Raw genomic sequence first — 20,918 nt, forward strand, 5'->3', positions numbered from 1 at the left:
CACCAAATCATACACCAGTAATCAAAATTAAGATGCATATTCAATCTCTAGCATTTTTTTTTTTTTTAATTTTGATTTGACAGATAGAGTTAGTGAGAGAGAGAGAAAGGTCTTCCTTCCATTGATTCACTCCCCAAATGGCTGCTACAGACGGAGCTACGCCAATCCAAAGCCAGGAGCCAGGAGCTTCCTCCTGGTCTCCCATGCGGGTACAGGGCCCAAGGACTTGGGCCATCCTCCATTGCCTTCCCGGGCCACAGCAGAGAGCTGGACTGAAAGAGGAGCAACCGGGACTAGAAGCCAGTGCCCGTATAGGATATCAGCGCCGCAGGTGGAGGATTAACCAAGTGAGCCATGGCACTGGCCCCGCAGTCTGTCTTCTTAAATGTTCAATTAAATAGTAATGATGGCCAGCGCTGCGGCTCACTTGGCTAATCCTCGGCCTGCGGCGCTGGCACCCCAGGTCCTAGTCCCAGTCAGGGCGCTGGATTCTGTCCCGGTTGCTCCTCTTCCAGTCCAGCTCTCTGCTGTGGCCCGGGAAGGCAGTGGAGGATGACCCAAGTGCTTGGGTCCTGCACCCGCATAGGAGACCAGGAGGAAGCACCTGGCTCCTGGCTTCGGATCGGCTCAGCACACCAGCCATAGTGGCCATTTGGGGGGTGAACCAACGGAAGGAAGATCTGTCTGTCTCTCTCTCACTGTCTAACTTTGCCTATCAAAAAAAAAATATTAATGATGAATTTCAGAAGCACCTCTATCTAGTTTAAGTATCAACCTATAGCTACTCTTATTCAAAAATAATAAGTCAAAACAGTTGTCTACAATGAGGCCAGCTGTAGCTACTTTTTTAGGATTTTATTTTCAAATGTTTGGGTCATAATACTTATGAAGTGATTTAATCAGTCTTTCATTGGACTCCAGAAAACACTTAAAATAAGTCATCTCCATTCCTGGAAACATCTATTTTCTAATCTTGCCCATCCATCATACCACCAAACTTCTTATTTAGAGCCTCAAATCAAAGCTAAACTTGAGAGAAGCATACTCTCATCTTCTATCATGGCAATTACTTCACTTGGGATCAGATGGCCTTTAGTTAACATCTCTTACAAATGGCCCTGCCCTCTTATTCTATATCATTAGTGAAAGATTAGGCTATTTATTCTAGGAGGTTGATCTGAAGCACAAGCAGTCTCTAACTTCGCAGGCAAACAATGAAAAGTAGTACCTGAAACACTATCTTCATTTTAATAGATGAGGAAAATGAGTCCAGGCAGATTATATGAATTGCCTATGGTAACATGCCTCATAAGTGGCACGCGTCAGAGAGAAGGTGTTTCTACTATGCAATGAACTTAACTCAATTTAAACTATACCTAAGGATACCATATCTACAAATGGCTTAAAGAGTAGATCAACGGTGAACTTCTGTTCTATTTTGGAACACTAGTTAGCTGAGAAGTGAGTGGAAATTGGCACTGATCCTTCCCAGGCTGCTGATCACACGTCAACCCATGGGTCCTCCACGAGCTCCCGGCATGAGTTTTGCAACAGTAAGGCGCTCCTGCCACTGCTCACAGTCTTTGCATAAGAGCCATAGACTTTGGGGGTGGCTTGGCAACTACAAACTGACCAATATTATCATCAGCTGAGCTTTCTGTAATGGCATTTGTCTCACGATTGCCAAACTCAGAGTTTCCTAATCCAATAAATGGATATCATGTTTCACACGTAGTCTGAAACTGTACAGATTTCTCTAGGTGTTGGGTGGCTTCCGGTCCTTCTCAACAGGGGCACTATGGCGTTTGTTGTTGTTGTTGTTGTTTTTTGACAGGCAGAGTTAAACAGTGAGAGAGAGAGAGACAGGTCTTCCTTTTCCATTGGTTCACCCCCCACCCCCCAAAATGGCCGCTCCGGCTGGCGCTTAGCCGATCCGAAGCCAGGAGCCAAGTGCTTCCTCCTGGTCTCTCATGCAGGTGCAGGGCCCAAGCACTTGGGCCATCCTCCACTGCCTTCCCGGGCCACAGCAGAGAGCTGGACTGGAAAAGGAGCAACTGGGACTAGAATCCAGTGCCCATATGGGATGTCGGTGCCACAGGCGGAGGATTAACCAAGTGAGCCGCGGCGCCGGCCCCGCAGTTTTCTTAAATTTTCAATTAAATAGTAATGATGGCCAGCGCCGCGGCTCACTTGGCTAATCCTCTGCCTGCGTCGCCGGCACCACAGGTTCTAGTCCCGGTCAGGGCGCTGGATTCTGTCCCGGTTGCTCCTCTTTCAGTCCAGCTCTCTGCTGTGGCCCGGGAAGGCAGTGGAGGATGACCCAAGTGCTTGGGCCCTGCACCCACATGGGAGACCAGGAGGAAGTACCTGGCTCCTGGCTTTGGATGGGCGCAGTGCGCCAGCCAGAGCAGCCATTTAGGGGGTGAACCAATGGAAAAGGAAGACCTTTCTCTCTGTCTCTCTCTCTCTCACTGTCTAACTCTGCCTGTCAAAAAAATTATTTATTTATTTATTTGAAAGGCAAAATTAGAGAGAGGGAAAGGCAGAGGCCGAGAGATCTTCCATCTGCTGGTTCACTCCCCAAATAGCCTCAATGGCCAGAGCTAGGCAGATCCGAAGAAAAGAGACAGGAGCCTCTTCTGGGTCTCCCACATGAATGTGGGGACCCAAGCACTTGGGCCATCTTCCTCTGCTCTCCCAAGCACATTGGCAGGGAGATGGACTGGAAGTGGAGCAGCCAAGACTTGAACCAGTGCCAAATGGGATGCCAGTGCTGCAGGCAGGTTTTACCCTCTATGCCACAGCACCAACCCCACACTATGGCATTTTTAAGGACAATTCTTGGTTGAATGAGATTACCCACTATACTGTACAAAGTTGAGTATCACTGGTCCTCTGTCCTCTAAATGCAAAAAGTCCCATCAGTCACAACCACCAAACACTTCCAAACGACATCAAGGGGGAAAGATAGTGCCACCTGTATTAACCTAAGTCAACCATTAAGTCAACTATCAAGTAATAAAAAATCTTTACATAAGGTAAAGTTAACCCCTTTTCCCTGCTTGTATATACTGCCCTCTTTCCTCTTTTTAACTCTTGGATATAATACTTTGTTCATCTACTCCATAAAACCATTTTTTTTCTCAATTAGTTACATAATAAGACACTTACATGGCCAGGGAAGTAGAGTTACTGAAATCGAATCAGGACATCTATTTGAATTTCAGTTTTCTCGCTATTCAACCCTAGGTAAGTTATTTCCCCTCATCAGGCGTCAGTTTTCTTATCTAGTAAGACAAAAAGCATTAGACTAAACTCCCTCCGTGGTTCACTGCAATTCTAGGAATCTTTTAAGTGAAACATAATTAAGTTACTTTACTCTTTTCTTTCTACCTCCACATTGCTCAATGGGAACACCAGCATCACTACCTCATCGCTCAGAAGCCAGGACTCCCAACTCCAGGGATAACAATAAAGCAGAACACTCACAGCCAGCCAGATCCAGCGTGGGGTTTTACTACACCGTCGGAACTTCAGTGTACAAAAGGGAGCTGGATAATTTTACATGCTATTAATAACAGAAGCACCAAGATAATACCAGCAGCAATAGCCACCCTAACACATTTATCTAGATTATTCCTATAACCTCAACCTTGCCTGTACATTAGGATCACCTGGATATGAAGAAAATTTAAGAAAAAAAAAAAATGAGGCCTCAATTCCATGCTAAGCCATAATCTCGGAGGATGGGGCAATGTAAGGCTGCCCAAGTGAAGCCAATGAGAGTAAGCACCTGGAACCACTGATGCAGAGCCTTTAATCCAAGAACTAAGAAGCAAATAACCAAAGGATAGCATCTCACACACCAATTGTATAATCAAACGTGACTAAATAAGCCAGTGCTACAAGTTACCGATGCTCTCAATTACAGAGAATTGTGTTTCTAGAGAAAAAGGACAGCTCTATAACAATCCTTTGTTTGGATCATAACCCTCAGAGAACAGGCCCTGCTAGAAACAGAATGTAACTTCCTGATGTGATCCAGCGATTCCGAGAAAGATTACTACAAATTTGCCCACCCCTGAAGAATTCCTATCAATCATCAAGACAGTTACAACAATGTTAGTCAAAGCTGTACAGGAGCTGAAATTGTTCACTAGAAGGATGGTTATGGAGGAAGGATGGGAAAAAGTTGAGAACATTTAGGAAAAGACATCTCTAAAGCCAGCCAAATACATCATTTCCCACTTCTTCATCAAAGCACCTAGTCCAGTGACAGAGAAAGAGAACACTCATTCTGGGCTAATCAGAACGTAAGCAGCAGAACTAATCAAACAGGTGAAATAAGTAAACCATTAAACCTTCTCTTACCTGATATGCAAGGCCAAGCCATCCTGCAGGCTAGAGACCCCCAAATCAGACAGAGTATCTGAGCTGACAGAAGCTGGAGACAGAGAGCCCTCCTTCTCTTCCAGCAAGTCCAGCTTCACCAGGTTGCTGATCTCATCCTCCGAGTTATCTTCGGACACAGAACCAATTATAAATCGGGAGTGCTGGTTCAGCTCCAGAGGTTTGGCCAAGGGAGATGTTTCCTCCATTATTCCTTCAAAATGGGCTCTCAGAGCTGTAGAGAAAATGAAGAGCAAGTGAGAAAAGCAGATTCGAGATAACCACCTAAAACCTGAGGACACTAGCGCTTATACCCAATAAACCACAGCCAGCGCTTGAAGGCGAGGCAGGGCCTCAGAACTAGCTAGCTTCCCTAGCCATTCTCAATCAGGGAGGAAAACTCAGATCCCTGTAATTAAGCCCAAAAGTTAAAAACAGTTCCCTTTTCCCCAAAGAAATCTTTCTTTAAAAAATTATAAGCCATTCCCAATCTCTATCAACTTGGTGATGTCACAGAGAAAATTATGCTCAACAGAGAAATCCTTGCAGTAGGTGAAAACTGCTTGTTGTAATGTTGCAATTTTGGTTGTTAATATTAGGAGGAATAAATGTCTTGGGGAAAGTGGTAGTGATCATCTGGCTCTAAACACTATATAGTCAGAGGCTATGAATTTTACCTAAAGGCATAAAAGCAAACTCTGGATGCATATTTAGTTTTTTCTTAAGTTACCTATTTTAAAAATTCACCCAAAAATGGGCACTTCTGGCTCCAATGTGCTGGTGTTGATACAGGGAGAGAGTCAATCTACCACCAAATTTAAAATCTATAATCGGGGGTGGGAGGGTGGGTATGGGGGGGAAGAACCGCTATATTCCTAAAGCTGTACCTATGAAATTTGTAGTCATTAAACAAAAGCTTTCTTAAAAAAATAAAATCTATAATCAAAGTGATGGTGGTATCATCTCAATTACAACTTTTCTAGATATAGGGACTTCACAGTCTGCATTAGAGATTGCCAATTGCTAACAAAAACTAAAACACAGTTCAAAGCCCAAAGCTAAAAAAAAAAAAAAAAAAAAAAAAGGTAAAAGACTATTCTAACTCTTCAAAAACACTACTAAAAAATTTCAAAATTACATATCAACTCAGTATTAAATAGCTTGCAGCTTCACCTTTTTTTAAAAAAAAATTTTTTTTGTGCTATTTACTTGAAAAGCAGAGACAGATCTTCCATCTGCTGGTTCACTCCCTAAATGAGGGCAAGAGCTGAAGCCAGGAGTCTGGAATTCAATGCAGGTCTCTCATGTGGGTTGCAGGGACCCAAGCACTTAAGCATCACCTGCTGTTTTCCAGGGTGAGTATTAGCAAGGAGCAAGAAACAGAAGGCAGAAACCCAGGCATCCCACTGTGATATGTGGTTGCCCCAAGCACCATCTTGACCAACTCTGACAAATTCTAGCCTCTTACTAATGCAGACCCTGGGAGGCAGCAAGAGAGCCATGAAGTGTATTAACTGCTCCTAGCTTCAGGCTAGCTTAGCCCAAGTGTTTTGGGCATTTGATGAGTAACTGAGAAGATGGGGGCTTGCCTATATCTCTGTCTCTGTCTCTGTCTCTCTGCCTCTCAAGTAAGATTTATTTATTTGAAAAACAGAGTTACAGAGAGAGGTAGAGCCAGAAGAGAGAGCCGCAATGGCCAGAGCTGAGCTGATCCGAAGCCAGGAACCAGGAGCTTCTTCAGGGTCTCCCACATGGGTGCAGGGGCCCAAGGCGTTGGGCCATCTTCTACTGCTTCCCCAGGCCATAGCAGAGAGCTGGATTGGAAGTGGAGTAGCCGGGACTCGAACTGGAGCCCATATGGGATGCCAGCACTGCAGGCCTAGGTTTTAACCTGCTGCGCCACAGCACCAGCCCCTCAAATAAAATTTTTAAAAAATTTTTAAAGTATCATGCAATAAGAAAATTTTATGTCTAAATTTACTATACATTTCTCCCTTGGAAAATTTAAGTTCTTCTAAAAAAAAATTAAATGTGTCCACATTTTATTAAGAGGTTCATTCTAGAAGCCTAAAACAAAACAAAATCATTTAAAAAGAAAAAGGAGAGAGAAGGATGGATGGACAAAAGGGTGAACAAGAGGAATAAAATGAGAAGAAAGGATAGTGCCAACAGACCACTCTGAGAACACCAAAAGATACCGCTGCAACCAATTTCTTTTACATTTTAGAGCAGACTTAAAAACAACAGATCTAAAAAAAAAAAATTCCACCCCAACTAACACAGAAAATAATGGCTGCCTTCATCACCAGAGTAGTAAGTAGGGCACTTAGGTACGAATCCTAGCTTACAGTCTTACTGAAATTAAACAACCACACAAAAAAATAAAATCCACCAAAAAGGGATGATTCTTTGATTCTATGGGAGAAAAAAAAAAAACAAAGTTTAATTAACAAAACATGGTCCCCAAGTTATTAAATGAAAGAAAGAATCAATAAGGCCAACTTCAAGTTTTAGTTTCCTAACTAAGAACATGAAGGCAGCCTTCTCTAAAGATGTGCATAGATTGGAAGCAGCTCAGTGCAAACGCTTAAAGAGCCTCAACAGCCCGGAACAGCACTCCCAGGCATGAGCCCACACACTACCGGTACAGAGAGTTTGGGTATGGAAAATCACTGAGGAGTCGTCCAGACACTCTAGAAGCTGCTCCCCAGCCTGCCCCATTTCCACTGATTCTAGTCCTGAATTAAAGAGGCAAGGTAGTGGAGCACCACCACTGTAAGACTCCTTATCCACTTTTGATTACTTCCCCCCCCACCACACCCCCGCCAAAGCTGCCTATGTTCTTCTGCAGAAAGCGACTTTAAACATAAAAGCCTACAGTTCAACATTTTAACATATGAACAAAATTTTTTATCACACAGTAAACAGGAATAAACATTGTTAACTGACCTCTTAAAATTCTTACTGTCTGAGCAGATATCCACCTCCAAAAAGAACTAAAGAGAGAAAGAGAGAGACTTGAAGTTTTTTGTAAAAGAAATAAAAAATGCTTATCAATTCCTATTTTGCTCAGCAAAGTATAAAATTAATAATATTTAAAGTATCATGTTTTGTCTGGTCAAATCTTCAGTTATCCTGAAACAAAATTCAATAGTTTAATTGTGTAAATCAAAAGCATTACACAAAGACTTTATTATTTAAGGACGTATTACATGATAGTTTCAGACTACCATTCCCTAAGGTGGTTTTTCCAACTGCACACTTGATGGGCCTCATCATTTCCAGTATTGCATCAAAAATAAGACAGGACAGAACCACTAGATTTTTTTTTTTTTTGACAAGCAGAATTAGACAATGAGAGAGACAGAGAGAAAAGTCTTCCTTTTTCCGTTGGTTCACCCCCTAAGTGGCCGCTATGGCCAGCACACTGCACTGATCCGAAGCCAAGAGCCAGGTGCTTCTCCTGGTCTGCCATGCGGGTGCAGGGCCCAAGCACCTGGGCCATCCTCCACTGCACTTCCGGGCCACAGCAGAGAGCTGGACTGGAAGAGGAGCAACTGGGACAGAATCCAGCACCCCAACCAGGACTGGAAGCCAGGGTGCGCGCACCGCAGGCAGAGGATTAGCCTAGTGAGCCAAGGCGCAGGCCCAGAACCACTAGATTCTTGACAACTCATTGAGGCTCTGATTACGTTTCCAAATGGTTTTAGTGATCCATCACAAAGGTTAGAAATCAGGGAGAGGACACAATTCCTCTTATACTAAGTTTCTAAATGCTGAGGGACCCAGAAACCTTTTTCTTTTCTTTTCTTTTTTTTTTTTTTAAAGAGTTACAGAAAGAGGGAGAAGGAGAGAGACAGAGAGAGATCTTCCATCCTCTGGTTCACTCCCCAAATGGCCGCAATGGTCAGGGCTGGGCCAGGCCAAAGCCAGGAGCCAGGAGCTTCTTCTGGTCTCCCACATGGGTACAGGGGCCCAAGCATTTGAGCCATCTTCCACTGCTTTCCCAGGTGCATTAGCAGGGAGCTGGATTAGAAGTGGGAGCAGCTGGGACTCGAACTGGCACCCATGTGGGATGCCGGCATTGCAGGCAGCGGCTTTACCTGATAAGCCACAATGCTGGTTCCAATCCAGGAGTCTTTAGCTACTTCCCTGCATGTCCTTCTAAGCCCTCAAATTTAAACGTATCACGAGTAGATCTCAGCTTTGACTATGTGCAAGGATGACACATGGAGCTTGATAAAAATGTATAAGCCTAAACTCTATCCTTTAGATCTACTCAATCAGAACTGCAGCTGGAGGTCCAGGGTTGATTGACACTAATGCAAGTCCAGGCTTGAGAACCGCTAGTCAAGAACAAAGAAGGAAAAAATAACAAGAACAGAGAGGGGAAAAAAGGAAAGAAGCTATTACATCAGTTAAATAATCCAGAATTTCTAAGAAGATCCCACCACTATCACCATCAAATGACAAAGGACAAGAGTTAGGACCACGTAGGTGTGTTAACTGGGGATCAGGATGGAGTCTGATCTGGTATTATTCTCTACAACGTGGCAGGGAAGTGGGTGAGAAGGTAGTTTGCAATATGTAATCAAAGGTGCAGTACAGCTGGAGTCAAAACCAAGACTCCAGGGCAGGCATTTGGAGCAATGGTTAAGTTGCCACTTGGGAAGCCCACATCCCGTATCAGAGAGCCTGGGTTCAGCTCCCAGCTCTACTTCTGATTTCAGCTTGCTGCTAAGGGGCACTCTGGAAGGCAACAGGTGATGGCTCAAGTATCTGGGTCCCTGCCACCCACGTTAGAGACACAGACTGTGTTCCACGCTCCTGGCTTCTGTCTGGCCCAACCTCAGATCTTGCAGGTATTTAAGTAGTAAACTAGCAGATGAGATATCTCTGTCTGCCCCTGTCTCTCTATCAAATAAAATTTAAAAACAAATAAATATGGAAAATTGGTTGAAATTCTGTCTCAGAAGCCTCAGATCATAGATTTTCTTTCCAACTAGTGAAACCAGGTACCTGGTACTCCACCATCTTGATATAAGACTTTAAAAGTGTTATTCTCCGGAGAGAGTTAAACAGGGTTCCTGGACTGGTGGATACCATCAACAGAAAAGGCATGAGGCCAGCACCGCGGCTCAACAGGCTAATCCTCCGCCTTGCGGCACTGGCACACCTGGCTCCTGGCTTCGGATCAGTGCGGTGCGCCGGCCGCAGCGTGCCGGCTGCGGCGGCCATTGGAGGGTGAACCAACGGCAAAGGAAGACCTTTCTCTGTCACTCTCTCTCACTGTCCACTCTGCCTGTCCAAAAAAAAAAAGGGGGGGGGGATGAGTACTACACTGAAAATGGATAAAGCCAACATATTGAGTAAGACGCCTCTGTAGTCTTCACCCTCTAGGAGGGAGACTGAAGGATTCTTCTTTACAGAACCTAATCAGCCCAAGGGAGAAAAACCTCATTAGTTAACAGTGAAATTCCCTAATTAAGTTGCCCAACCAGATCACTCTACCATGAAGTTGTCAGCAAGCCCTACTCATCATTTTCATAATCTCTACTTAGCTTTTCAATCCCCTCTTTTAAATACAAGCAGATAACTAAGGAATCCTACAGCCAACATAAGAGTGACTGGGTTCAATGTCCAGCTTTCTGTTAATGGAGGCAGAAAGTAATTGTGTTCCTTGCCACCCACCAGATTAAGTTTCTGGCTCCCAACTTCTTTTTTTTTTTTTTTTTTTTTGACAGAGTAGATAGTGAGAGAGAGAGAGACAGAGAGAAAGGTCTTCCTTTTTGCTGTTGGTTCACCCTCCAATGGCCGCAGCAGCCGGCGCATCTTGCTGATCCGAAGCCAGGCGCCAGGTATTTCTCCTGGTCTCCCATGCGGGTGCAGGGCCCAAGCACTTGAGCCATCCTCCACTGCCTTCCCGGGCCATAGCAGAGAGCTGGCCTGGAAGAGGGGCAACTGGGATAGAATCCGGCGCCCCAACCGAGACTAGAACCCGGTGTGCTGGTGCCGCAAGGCGGAGGATTAGCCTGTTAAGCCACGGCACTGGCCTCTGGCTCCCAACTTCAACCCTGGTCCAGCCCCAGCCATTGCAGGCATTTATGGAGTAAACTAGTAGATGGGAGCTCTCTTTCCCTGTCTATTAATAAAAAACGTTAGCTGAAAAAAAAAGTTAAGGGAGAGGCAAAACAGAAGAAGGAGAAGGAACTTCACCTCTGTGGCATCCTCTCCCCAGACCCATCACCCGAGGCCAATCATGAGAAAATATCACACAAATTTGAACTGAGGAACCGTCTATAAAACATTTGACCAATATTCTTCAAAACTATCAAAGTCATTGGAAAAAAGGAAAGTCTATGAAACTACCACAGGTCAGGGAAGACTAAGCATACATAACCACTGAATTCAATGTGGCATCCTGGATTAGATATAGGACCTGAAAAACCACATCAGCTTGGCCAGCGCCGCGGCTCAATAGGCTAATCCTCCACCTGTGGCGCCGGCACACCAGGTTCTAGACCCGGTCGGGGCACCGGATTCTGTCCAGGTTGCTCCTCTGTCCAGCTCTCTGCTGTGGCCCGGAAGGGCAGTGGAGGATGGCCCAAATGCTTGGGCCCTGCACCCACATGGGAGACCAGAGAAGCACCTGGCTCCTGGCTTCAGATCAGCGCAGTGTGCCGGCTGCAGCGGCCATTAGGGGGAAAAAGGAAGACCTTTCTCTCTGTCCACTCTGCCTGTCAAACCCCACCCCCCCACACACACACATCAGCTTAAGAGAAAAAATGGAGAAATCTAAAGTCCATAGTTTAGTTAATAGTATTCTATTTATGTTAATTTCTTAGTTTTGAGAAAGGTACTGTGGCTACTTAAGTATAAACACTAAGTGAAGTTCTGTCATGTGCTATCTTGGCAGCTTTTCTGTCAAGTCTAAAATTACTATCTAAAAAAAGCCTAAAGGACTATCACCATTACCCTTAGAGAACTAAGGGAAGATACTACACGGATGAGACATAAATGAAATATTTTTTAAGAAACATTTAAAACCAAAAAAGAATTATTTTAAAATTTTTATTTTAATTATTTGAAGGGCAGAGTTAGAGAAAGAGATATCTTCCATCTGCTGGTTCACTTCCCAGATGGCTGCAATGGCCAGGACTGGATCAGGACAAAGCCAAGGAGCTTCTTCTGGGTCTCCCATGTGGGCGCAGGGGCCCAAGCACTTGGGCTGTCCTCCACTGTTTTCCCAGACACATTAGCAGGGAACCAGATTGGAAGCAGAGAAGCCAGGACTCAAACCAGAGTCCATATGAGATGCCAGCATTGAAGGTGATGGCTTTACCTGCTATGCCACAATGCTGGCCCTAAAAAATAATTCTTAAAAGTTAAAAATTTATTACAGTAATGAAAAAATCATCAGTTGGATGATATACAGTTGAGAAAAAGGCTTCATGAATCAGAATTAAAAAGTCAAAGAGATGAACAGCAGATGAGAAAAGATAAGAAAATGAGAAGACATGTCCAGAAGGTCCAATACATGAATAATAGGAGCGCCCAAAAGAACAGAGAGCAAAATATAAAAAGCATAATAAAGTAGTAAATAATGAAACTTCAACAGAATTAAAGGGCATTATTGTCCTATTAAAAAGGTGCCCAAGCACCCACCCCAATGCATAAAAAAAAAGACACTAAGGTATATCCATCACTAAAATTTCAGAACCTGAACACAAGAGAAGATCCTACAAGCTTCTAGAAGGAAAAAAAATTCACATACAAATGGTCCAGAATCAGAGAATGCCTTTCAGAATTATAAGCAGTAACAATGGCAGCTTGAAGGTGATTTTAAAAATGCCTTCACAACTCTGAAAGAAAATTATTTACAACCTAGAATTTGAGACCCAATCAACAGTTGATCAACTGCAAACAATAAAGTAATTTCCAGAGCACTAAAACTCAAAATACTTTCCTCCTAAAATCATACAATTACAAAATATATTTTATTTTGCAAACAGCAATGCAATAGTTGGTATTGGCAAGGATCAGAAATGTATGTTAAACTACTGAACAGGTGCAGGGTTAGCAGTTAGGACATCAGTTAGGATGTCTGCATCCCACACAGGAGTACCTAGGTACAATCTCCAACTCTGGCTCCTGATTCCAGCTTCCTGTTAATGCAGACCCTGAGAGGCAACAGGATGGCTCAAGTAGTTGGGTTCCTGCCACTCATGCAAGACCTGGGTTGAGTCCCTGGCTCCCAGCTTTGACTCTTCAGTTGCTACTGCTATGGGCATTTAAGTAGTAAATCAGCAGATGGGAGCTTTTTCTTTTTCCCTCTCAGTTTCTCTCATTCTCTCTCTGCCTATCAAATAAATGAACTATTGGATAAAAGGTTACTGAAAAATAAGATATTCTTATGGTCTTAAAAAAATCCTCTTACAGACTATACATTAATCACAAAGGGGAAATGGTACTTTGACACCATCTTAAGTGTTCAAACTAAACACTACCAATAATAGGACAAATTGACACTCTACACCCCTGATGTAATACAATTAGAAGTGTGCAACAGGAGCCTACATTATGGTATAGCTGGTAAAGCCACCACCTACAACACCAGCATCCCATATGGTTTATGTCCTGGCTGCTCCACTTCAGATCCAACTGCCTGATAATGGCCTGGGAAAAACAGCAGAAGTTGGGCCAAGAGTGTGGGCCCCTACTACCTAGATGGAAAACCTGGAGGAAGCTCTTGGCTCTGGCCTGGCCCAGTCCTGGCCATTGCAGCCATCTGGGGAGTAAACCAGCCAATGGAAGATCTCTCTCTGAAATTTTAACTTTCAATAAATAAATAAAATGTAAAAAAAAAAAAAAAAGACTCCATTTCTACCATTTAAAAAAGTATACAGCACTACATATTTAGCATATAACAATATGTATGTAGTATTTTTAACAAAAATGGTTAATTTGAATTTTTTTTTTTTTTTTTGACAGGCAGAGTGGATAGTGAGAGAGAGAAAGACAGAGAGAAAGGTCTTCCTTTTTGCCGTTGGTTCACCCTCCAATGGCCACTGCGGATGGCGCATCGCGCTGATCCAAAGCCAGGAGCCAGGCGCTTCTCCCGGTCTCCCATGCCCAAGGACTTGGGCCATCCTCCACTGCCTTCCCGGGCCATAGCAGAGAGCTGGCCTGGAAGAGGGGCAACCGGGATAGAATCCGGCGCCCCAACTGGGACTAGAACCCGGCGTGCCAGTGCCGCAAGGCAGAGGATTAGCCTGTTAAGCCACGGCGCTGGCCTTAATTTGAATCTTATAACCCACAACCATGAATCTAGACTATACGACATTTTATAAGATAACTGGCCTGGATTCTTCAAAAATGTAAATGAAAGACAAATGCAATGAAAGGCAAAAAAGGATAAGGTGACTGTTCATTAAGAAGACTGAATGGGGATGGTGCTGTGGTGTATTAGGCTAAGCCTCGGCCTATGGCACCAACATCCCATATGGGTGCAGGTTTATGTCCCAGCTGTTCCACTTCCAATCCAGCTCCTGCTAATGCACCTGAGAAAGCAGCAGAAGGTGGCCCAAGTCCTTGGGCCCCTGCACCTACTCAGAGATCCAGAAGAAGCTCCTGGCTCCTGGCTTTGGACTGGTGCAGCTCTGGCCACTAGGGTCAACTGGGGAGTGAATCAGTGGACAGAAGATCAATTTGTTTTTCTTTCTCTCTCTCTCTTTCCCTCTAACTCTGCCTTTCAAATTAAATAAATAAATAAATATTTTAAAAAGAAAAAAAAAAAAGGAAACAGAAGTGGGAATTGGGCTATGGGCTATTTTTTTCTTGCAACGAATTTTGTAAATCTACCACTTTTTAAAATATGTGCATATAAAACTCATAAAAGTAAGAATTCAAAGTCTGTAATGTTAAGTAAACAGACCAAAGAACAATAGTAAAACATGAATCATTTGTATGATAACAGGGTGGGGAGGAAATGCATAAAATCTCTAGAAGTTACTAAGAAATTAGTAACATTTACATTAAAATACCTAATAAGTATTATTAAGAATTTATACTAAGAAATTAATAACACTGGTTGCTTTGGGTGTAGGAATTGGGTGGCTGCAAGACAAAATTAGGAAGAATATCATTGTGGCATTTTGTACTTTCAAAACTTTGAACCATATGAATGTACTACTTATGTACAACAAACTGAAGATTAGGGCCAACCCTGCAGCATAGTGGGTGAGGCTGCTGCCTGCAATGCCAGCAACCCACATGGGCACCAGTTCTAGTCCCAGCTGCTCTCTTCCAACCAGCTCCCTGCTAATGGCCTGGGAAAAGCAGCAGAAGATTATGCAAGTGCTTGGGCACAAGTCACTCACATGGGAGACCCATATGAAGCTCCTGGTTTTGGGCTGGCTCAGCCCTGGCCATGATGGGCATTTGGAGGGTGAACCAGTGGATGAAAGATCTCTCTCTCCCTCTCTCTCTGTAACTCTTTCAAATAAATAAATAAATAAATAAATCTTTTTAAAAAATTGAAGATTTTAAGTAAGTTGAATAAAGCTTTCTCCAATTAATTCCGGGCCACTTTGGTCTGCAACATCTGCCTGAGCATTCAGCTAACCAAATGGAATGTTACTCACTTATTTACAGTACTATCATTTGTACTGTATGAGTTCCTGGTCACACTGAGTGAGCTCTTCAATGAGGGTGGCAAGTTATTCTCTCTTCCAGAGGCTCACAATGCTGTGTGAACATCAGGCTTTCACAGGCTGAAAGCTTCATCAGAATTCAAATGAATGAATGAATGATAAGAATAGGAGGTAAGAACCAAGCATTATCCTCTGAAAACATGGAGCAGCTTCAAGATAAAAAGCCATTTGGTCAATTTAAAAAGCTCTGGGATTATGAATCAATTTATGCTCGTAAACTTATTTCCTAGAGCAGCATATTTAGAGAAAGCTGGAGTCATGATTCTTATGTGTCAGCTACCTTCTCTCTCAAGGACAGAAATTTCTTCCTTGAAGAACTACTGCTTGGGGCCAGCACTGTGGCATAGCAGGTTAAGCTGCCACCTTCAACACGGGCATTCCATATGGGCGCCAGTTCACGTCCCGGCTGCTCAACTTTTGATTCAGCTCCCTGCTAATATGCCTATAAAGCAGCAGAAGGCAACCCATGTGGGAGACCTGGAAGAAGTTCCCGGATCCTGGCTTCAGATTGGCCTTGCTCCAGCCCTTGTGGCCATTTGGGGAGCGAACCAGTGGATGGAATATCTCTCTCTGTGTCTCTCTCTCTTTCTGTAAACTCTGCCTTTCAAATAAACAAAATAAATCTTTTTTAAAAAATATCTTATATTCTATAAAAAAAAAAAAAAAAAAAGGACTGCTTAAGTTTTTTGCTCCATGTCCTCTGGACGTGTTCTGGCATCATGCTTTCAATGACCTGGCAGAGCTCTGGAGCTGGAGAAATGCACAGGTTAAAACAGGAATTGCTAATCCTTTTGGAATTTGCTAATGCCTATGCAGTTTTTGGGAAATAGTTCTACCTTAAAAATAATGAAGAACTCCTGAAAGTTAACTGTCTCAGGATTCAACAAGTCACATGATAAACTGCCAATAACAAGTTATTAACAGGTATATCAGATAAAATGTTCTCATATTAAGTGGAAAACTGGACTAGAAAATTCCTTAGGCATTCTTTTTATTTTTCTTAAGATTTATTTACTTATTTGAAAGGCAGAGTTACAGAGAGAGCAAGCAAGCAAGATTTTACGTCCACTGGTTAACTCGCCAAATGGCCGCAACAGCCAAAGGTGGGTCAATCCAAAGCCAGGAGCTTCTTCTGGATCCTTTAGGTAGGTGTAGAGGCCCAAGCACCTGAACCATTCTGTTGCTTTCCCAGGTGCATTAGCAGGGAGCTGGATTGGAAATGGAGCAGCTGTGACCTGAACCGGTGCTCAGATGCCAGCATTGCAGGCAGCGGCTTTACCCAAGACGCCACAGTGCTGGCCCCTTAGGTGTTTTCTGATACTAAATGTTCTATTATGTTCTTGGATATTATGAGATGGAATCTAAGGGAAATTCAACAGTTTGCATTTCCAGGGCCAACAATAACACTGAGTGCTAAAGCACAAAATGCAAGCAACCCAGGCGTCCATCTTCTTGGTGCTAATATACTAATATTATTCCTAATAAACTTAAAAACTAATCAAGCTCCTATAATCCATTATCCTCCAAACTGGTGTGTGTGTGTGTGTGTGTATACATGCATATACATGTGTGCAAACCAGTGAGACTAAAGGTAGATTTGAAAGCTACAAAAACAGAATAATTCTTAGCCACATCACTAGTGAGTCTACTCTATTTCTATCACAGAGGATAGACAAATATGCATAAATGAGACCTTAAACTTCTTGAAAAAATTTCCCCAAAACAAGTTTTTTTCTTCAGACTTAATTTAATGACTGCCTTCAATATTTGCAAATTTTGCATTAATCGCTTCAAAGAAGAGTATTTATAAAAGCTTATTCTAGGCCGGTGCCACGGCTCAATAGGCTAATCCTCCACCTAGCGGTGCCGGCACACTGGGTTCTAGTCCCAGTCGGGGCGCCGGATTCTGTCCCGGTTGCCCCTCTTCCAGGCCAGCTCTCTGCTATGGCCCAGGAAGGCAGTGGAGGATGGCCCAAGTGCTTGGGCCCTGCACCCGCATGGGAGACCAGGATAAGCACCTGGCTCCTGCCTTTGGATCAGCGCAGTGCACCAGCCACAGTGCGCTGGCCGTGGTGGCCATTGGAGGGTAAGCCAACGGCAAAGGAAGACCTTTCTGTCTCTCTCTCTCTGTCCACTCTGCCTGTCAAAAAAAAAAAAAAAAAGAGAAAGCTTATTCTATCTGGCATGACCACTTCACAATTAAAATTCCCAGTATCTCCTCACATAGGGGGCGAGAACAGAATGCTGAAAGGATGAAATGAGCCTAAGTCCCAAATAACATTACTGGAAGGTGGGATCAACTGGAGCCACCAACCTTTGCTTAATATCCTTGTTGAAGTTGCTTTTTATTTATTGGGGTTGGTGTTGTGGTATAGTGAGCTAAGCCTCCACCTGCAGTACCGGCATCCCATATGGGCACAGGTTCATGTCCTGGCTGCTCCACTTCAGATCCAGCTCTCTGCTATGGCCTGGGAAAGCAGTGGAAGATGGCCCAAGTGCTTGGGCCTCTGTACCTGCTTGAGAGACTGGGAAGAAGCTCCTGGCTTCTGGCTTCAGATCAGCCCAGTTCAAGCTGTTGCTGCCATTTGGGGAGTGAACCAACAGACGGAAGATCTTTCTTTCTGTCTTTCCCTTTCTCTGTAATTCTACCTCTCACATAAATGAATAAATAAATCTTTAAAAATACTTATTTATTTATCTGAAAGGCAGAGTTACACACAGAGAGGAGAGATAAAGGGAAGAATCTTACTTCTATCTGCTGGTTCACTCCCCAAATGGCCACAAAGTCAGGAGCCAGGAGCTTCTTCTGGGTCTCCCACATGGGTGCAGGGGCCCAAACTGCTTTCCCAGACACATTAGCAGGGAGCTGGATCGGAAGTGGAGCTGCCACGACATGAACCAGTGCACGCTGCAGCTTAACCTGCTGCGCCACAGGGCCGGCCCCTTAGAAGTTGCTTTACACTTGCCTCCTTACACATCCTAAGACTAGATGGCTTCAATGGTGGCTTGAATCAGTAACAAATCGCTAAGAAAACTGCATCACTAGAGCAAGATTAACTAGGAATAACTGGATGAACTCAGAAACTTTTGTCTTATCAAGCAGAGGCACACTCTAAGTGCAACATCTTTATGACACCATTTGCCATACTTTCCTGTTTAATATTACTTTCAAGTCACCTACTAGGTGCAAGCAGAGAATAATCACTAAAGTTTTGTTAAAGAAACAAGCAAAAGTTATGTAAGCAATGATCTGTGGAAGTGGAAGATCAATGAAGGCCTCCTTTAAAAATTCCTCAACAGGAATTTTTCCACCAAGTGAGGCTTTCATGTCTATTCATTCTTCTTAATCTGTTTTATGGGTTTGGGAAGATGCTTGGTGCATAACTCCTATAATTATTAACCTTCAAACACAGGTTAGATAATAATACAACAACTTCTTCCCAACTGCAAAAAGATTCTCTTTCCCTCACCCAAGACTGGGAATCCTAAATTACAAGATATCGTTCTACAATTTTTTTATTTATTTCCTCAATCAAGATTATTAGGATATCAACCATCCCAAAAAAGGCGGTTAGTTCCCAACTTGTTAAACCAATTGGTGTGACAGGCTAAAAAAATTCTCCTAGTTATTGAATGAAAAGGAAACACTGGGGACAACATTGTGGCATAGCAGGTAAAGCTACTGCCAGAGACTCTGCCATCCCATATAGGTGCTAGTTTGTGTCATGGCCTCTCCACTTTCCATCCATCTCCCTGATAGTGGCCTGGGAAAAACAGCCCACCCACATGGGAGACCTGGATGAAGCTCTTGGCTTCAGCCTGGCTCATCACTGGCCATTACAGCCATCTGGGAATGAACCATGGTATGGAAAATCTCTGTCTCTCCTACTCTTTTTTTTTTTTTTTTTTTGACAGGCAGAGTTAGACAGAGAGAGAGAGAGAGGGAGAGAGAGAGAGAAAGGTCTTCCTTTTCCGTTGGTTCACCCCCCCAAATGGCCGCTACAGCCAGCGCACTGTGCCAATCCGAAGCCAGGAGCCAGGGGCTTCTCCTGGTCTCCCATGCGGGTGCAGGACCCAAGCACTTGGACCATCCTCCACTGCACTCCCGGGCCATAGCAGAGAGCTGGACAGGAAGAGGAGCAACCGGGACAGAATCCGGCGCCCCAACCGGACTAGAACCCGGTGTGCTGGCCCTGCAGGCGGAAGATTAGCCAAGTGAGCCGCGGCGCCGGCCTGTCTCTCCTACTCTTGAACTTTAACTTTCAAATAAGTAAATTAAGAAAAAAAGGAAAGGAAAGGGAAGGGAGAAAAAGGGAAGGGAATAAAATACCGCAGGGGCAGGTTTTGTGGCACAGTGGGTTAATCGCAGCTACTCCAGCTTTCGATCCAATTTCCTGCGAATGAATGCACCTGGGAGGCAGCAGATGAATGAATGCACCTGGGAGGCAGCAGATGACAGTTCAAGTGCTTGGGTTCCTGCCACCCATGTGGGAGACCCAGATGGAGTTGGGGGCTCCTGGCTTCAGCCTTGCCTTTTGCAGGCATTTAGGGGAGTGAGCCAAAGGATGGAAGATAGATCTCTCTGTCTTTCCCTCTCTAACACTCTGCCTTTCAAATTAATAAATAAATAAAACTTCCTAAAAAGAAAAGGGAATACCATAGCTTGTTACATGGTGCTCTACACCTGAACCTGTCCACAGCCCTTAAGAGAAGTATCACCTGAGGGAGTTCCGGGAGGCTGGCTTTCAAAATGTCAGTTCCTTGACATTACCTACTTATTGTCTTAACTATAAATCCATTAAGTGATAGGCCATCATTTCCTAACCTTTCCCCCATATGACAAAACAATTTAATCTTATGCTTGATATATGTCTATTCCGCACTGGTAAAACCAAACAAAATGTCTACAACGTTAGTAAACACAGGCACCTCCATAAATTAACAGTTCACTCTGCCATCCTTCACAGGCGCACTGTACAATGTGTGGTGTATTATGTCACATTTAGAAATGAAGAAACTGAGGCCAGGGGAGTGGGAAGAGACTTGCCACTTTGTAGCAAGAAGGCATCTGTCCGGAGGCTGCAGCTGTGGTCTTGCCCTGCTCTATTAGACAACAATGCATCCTCAAAAAGTGCCTGGCGGACAGACAGCCCAGAAATCCTCAACACAGGCATCCGAGGCATTCCCGAGAAGCGGAGACCAACCCTTGCTTTTCAGGCTGCATAACCGAGGGGACGGGAGAGCAAGAAACCAAAGAAAATCAACTTCCGAGAGTGAAGCCAGAATCCTAGGTGTTTTCGCCACTTTGGTACATTACTGAAGCGCTGCTCCAGCTGAAAAGGAATCAGGAAGTCCTAGGGGCTTTAGATTTCAGTCTTACCTCGCAAAACAAAAATATCTGAAATTAAAACATTCCCCCCATATGAGAAGCTATATTCTTGTATGTCCCCATAAAACCCACAAGCCCTAAATAAAGTCCCTGATCTTTAGAGCTGATTTCAGGAGCCCACTTGTCCACCTCCAAATGCAAAAAATAAAAAAATAAAAAAATAAAAAAAAATACTGGCCCTAACCCGAGCAGCGCCCTTCATGCACATTTTCCTCTGAAATCATGAGCCTCCCATCACCTTCCTGTGCCCCACCTCCAACAGCTTCCCCTCATCAGTGTGGCCAGCGGCAAAAGCAGAGAGTAAAAGCAGGCACGCACTTTTACTACGCCCCTCAGAACGGAAAACCTAAAATCCCGGCAGCAGGAACTACTGCCGAGCCGCCCGGCCCTGGCTCTCACCATGATACAAAGACACAGCGAAAGCAACA

The 20,918-nt window shown here is 44.0% G+C and overlaps 1 protein-coding gene across 9 annotated transcripts in view; it reads right to left on the reverse strand.

Annotated features, from left to right (window-relative positions):
* The window catches only part of ACACA (acetyl-CoA carboxylase alpha), a 332,967-nt gene that overhangs the window by 255,860 nt on the left and 56,189 nt on the right, over nucleotides 1–20,918 (reverse strand). For 5 of the 9 annotated variants that reach the window (XM_062216880.1, XM_062216874.1, XM_062216873.1 and 2 more), the window contains exons 2-3: nucleotides 7,339–7,385; nucleotides 4,372–4,624 (exon numbers count right to left, since the gene is read on the reverse strand). In XM_062216880.1, the coding sequence (XP_062072864.1) occupies nucleotides 4,372–4,598 (227 nt within the window). In that variant the 5' untranslated portion in view covers nucleotides 4,599–4,624; nucleotides 7,339–7,385. The remainder of the gene's footprint in view (nucleotides 1–4,371; nucleotides 4,625–7,338; nucleotides 7,386–20,918) is intronic. The other 4 variants (XM_062216876.1, XM_062216877.1, XM_062216878.1 and 1 more) reach the window with 1 other exon arrangement.

Source organism: Lepus europaeus, chromosome 18 (assembly GCF_033115175.1).
Source record: "Lepus europaeus isolate LE1 chromosome 18, mLepTim1.pri, whole genome shotgun sequence".
Lineage (NCBI taxonomy): Eukaryota > Metazoa > Chordata > Mammalia > Lagomorpha > Leporidae > Lepus > Lepus europaeus.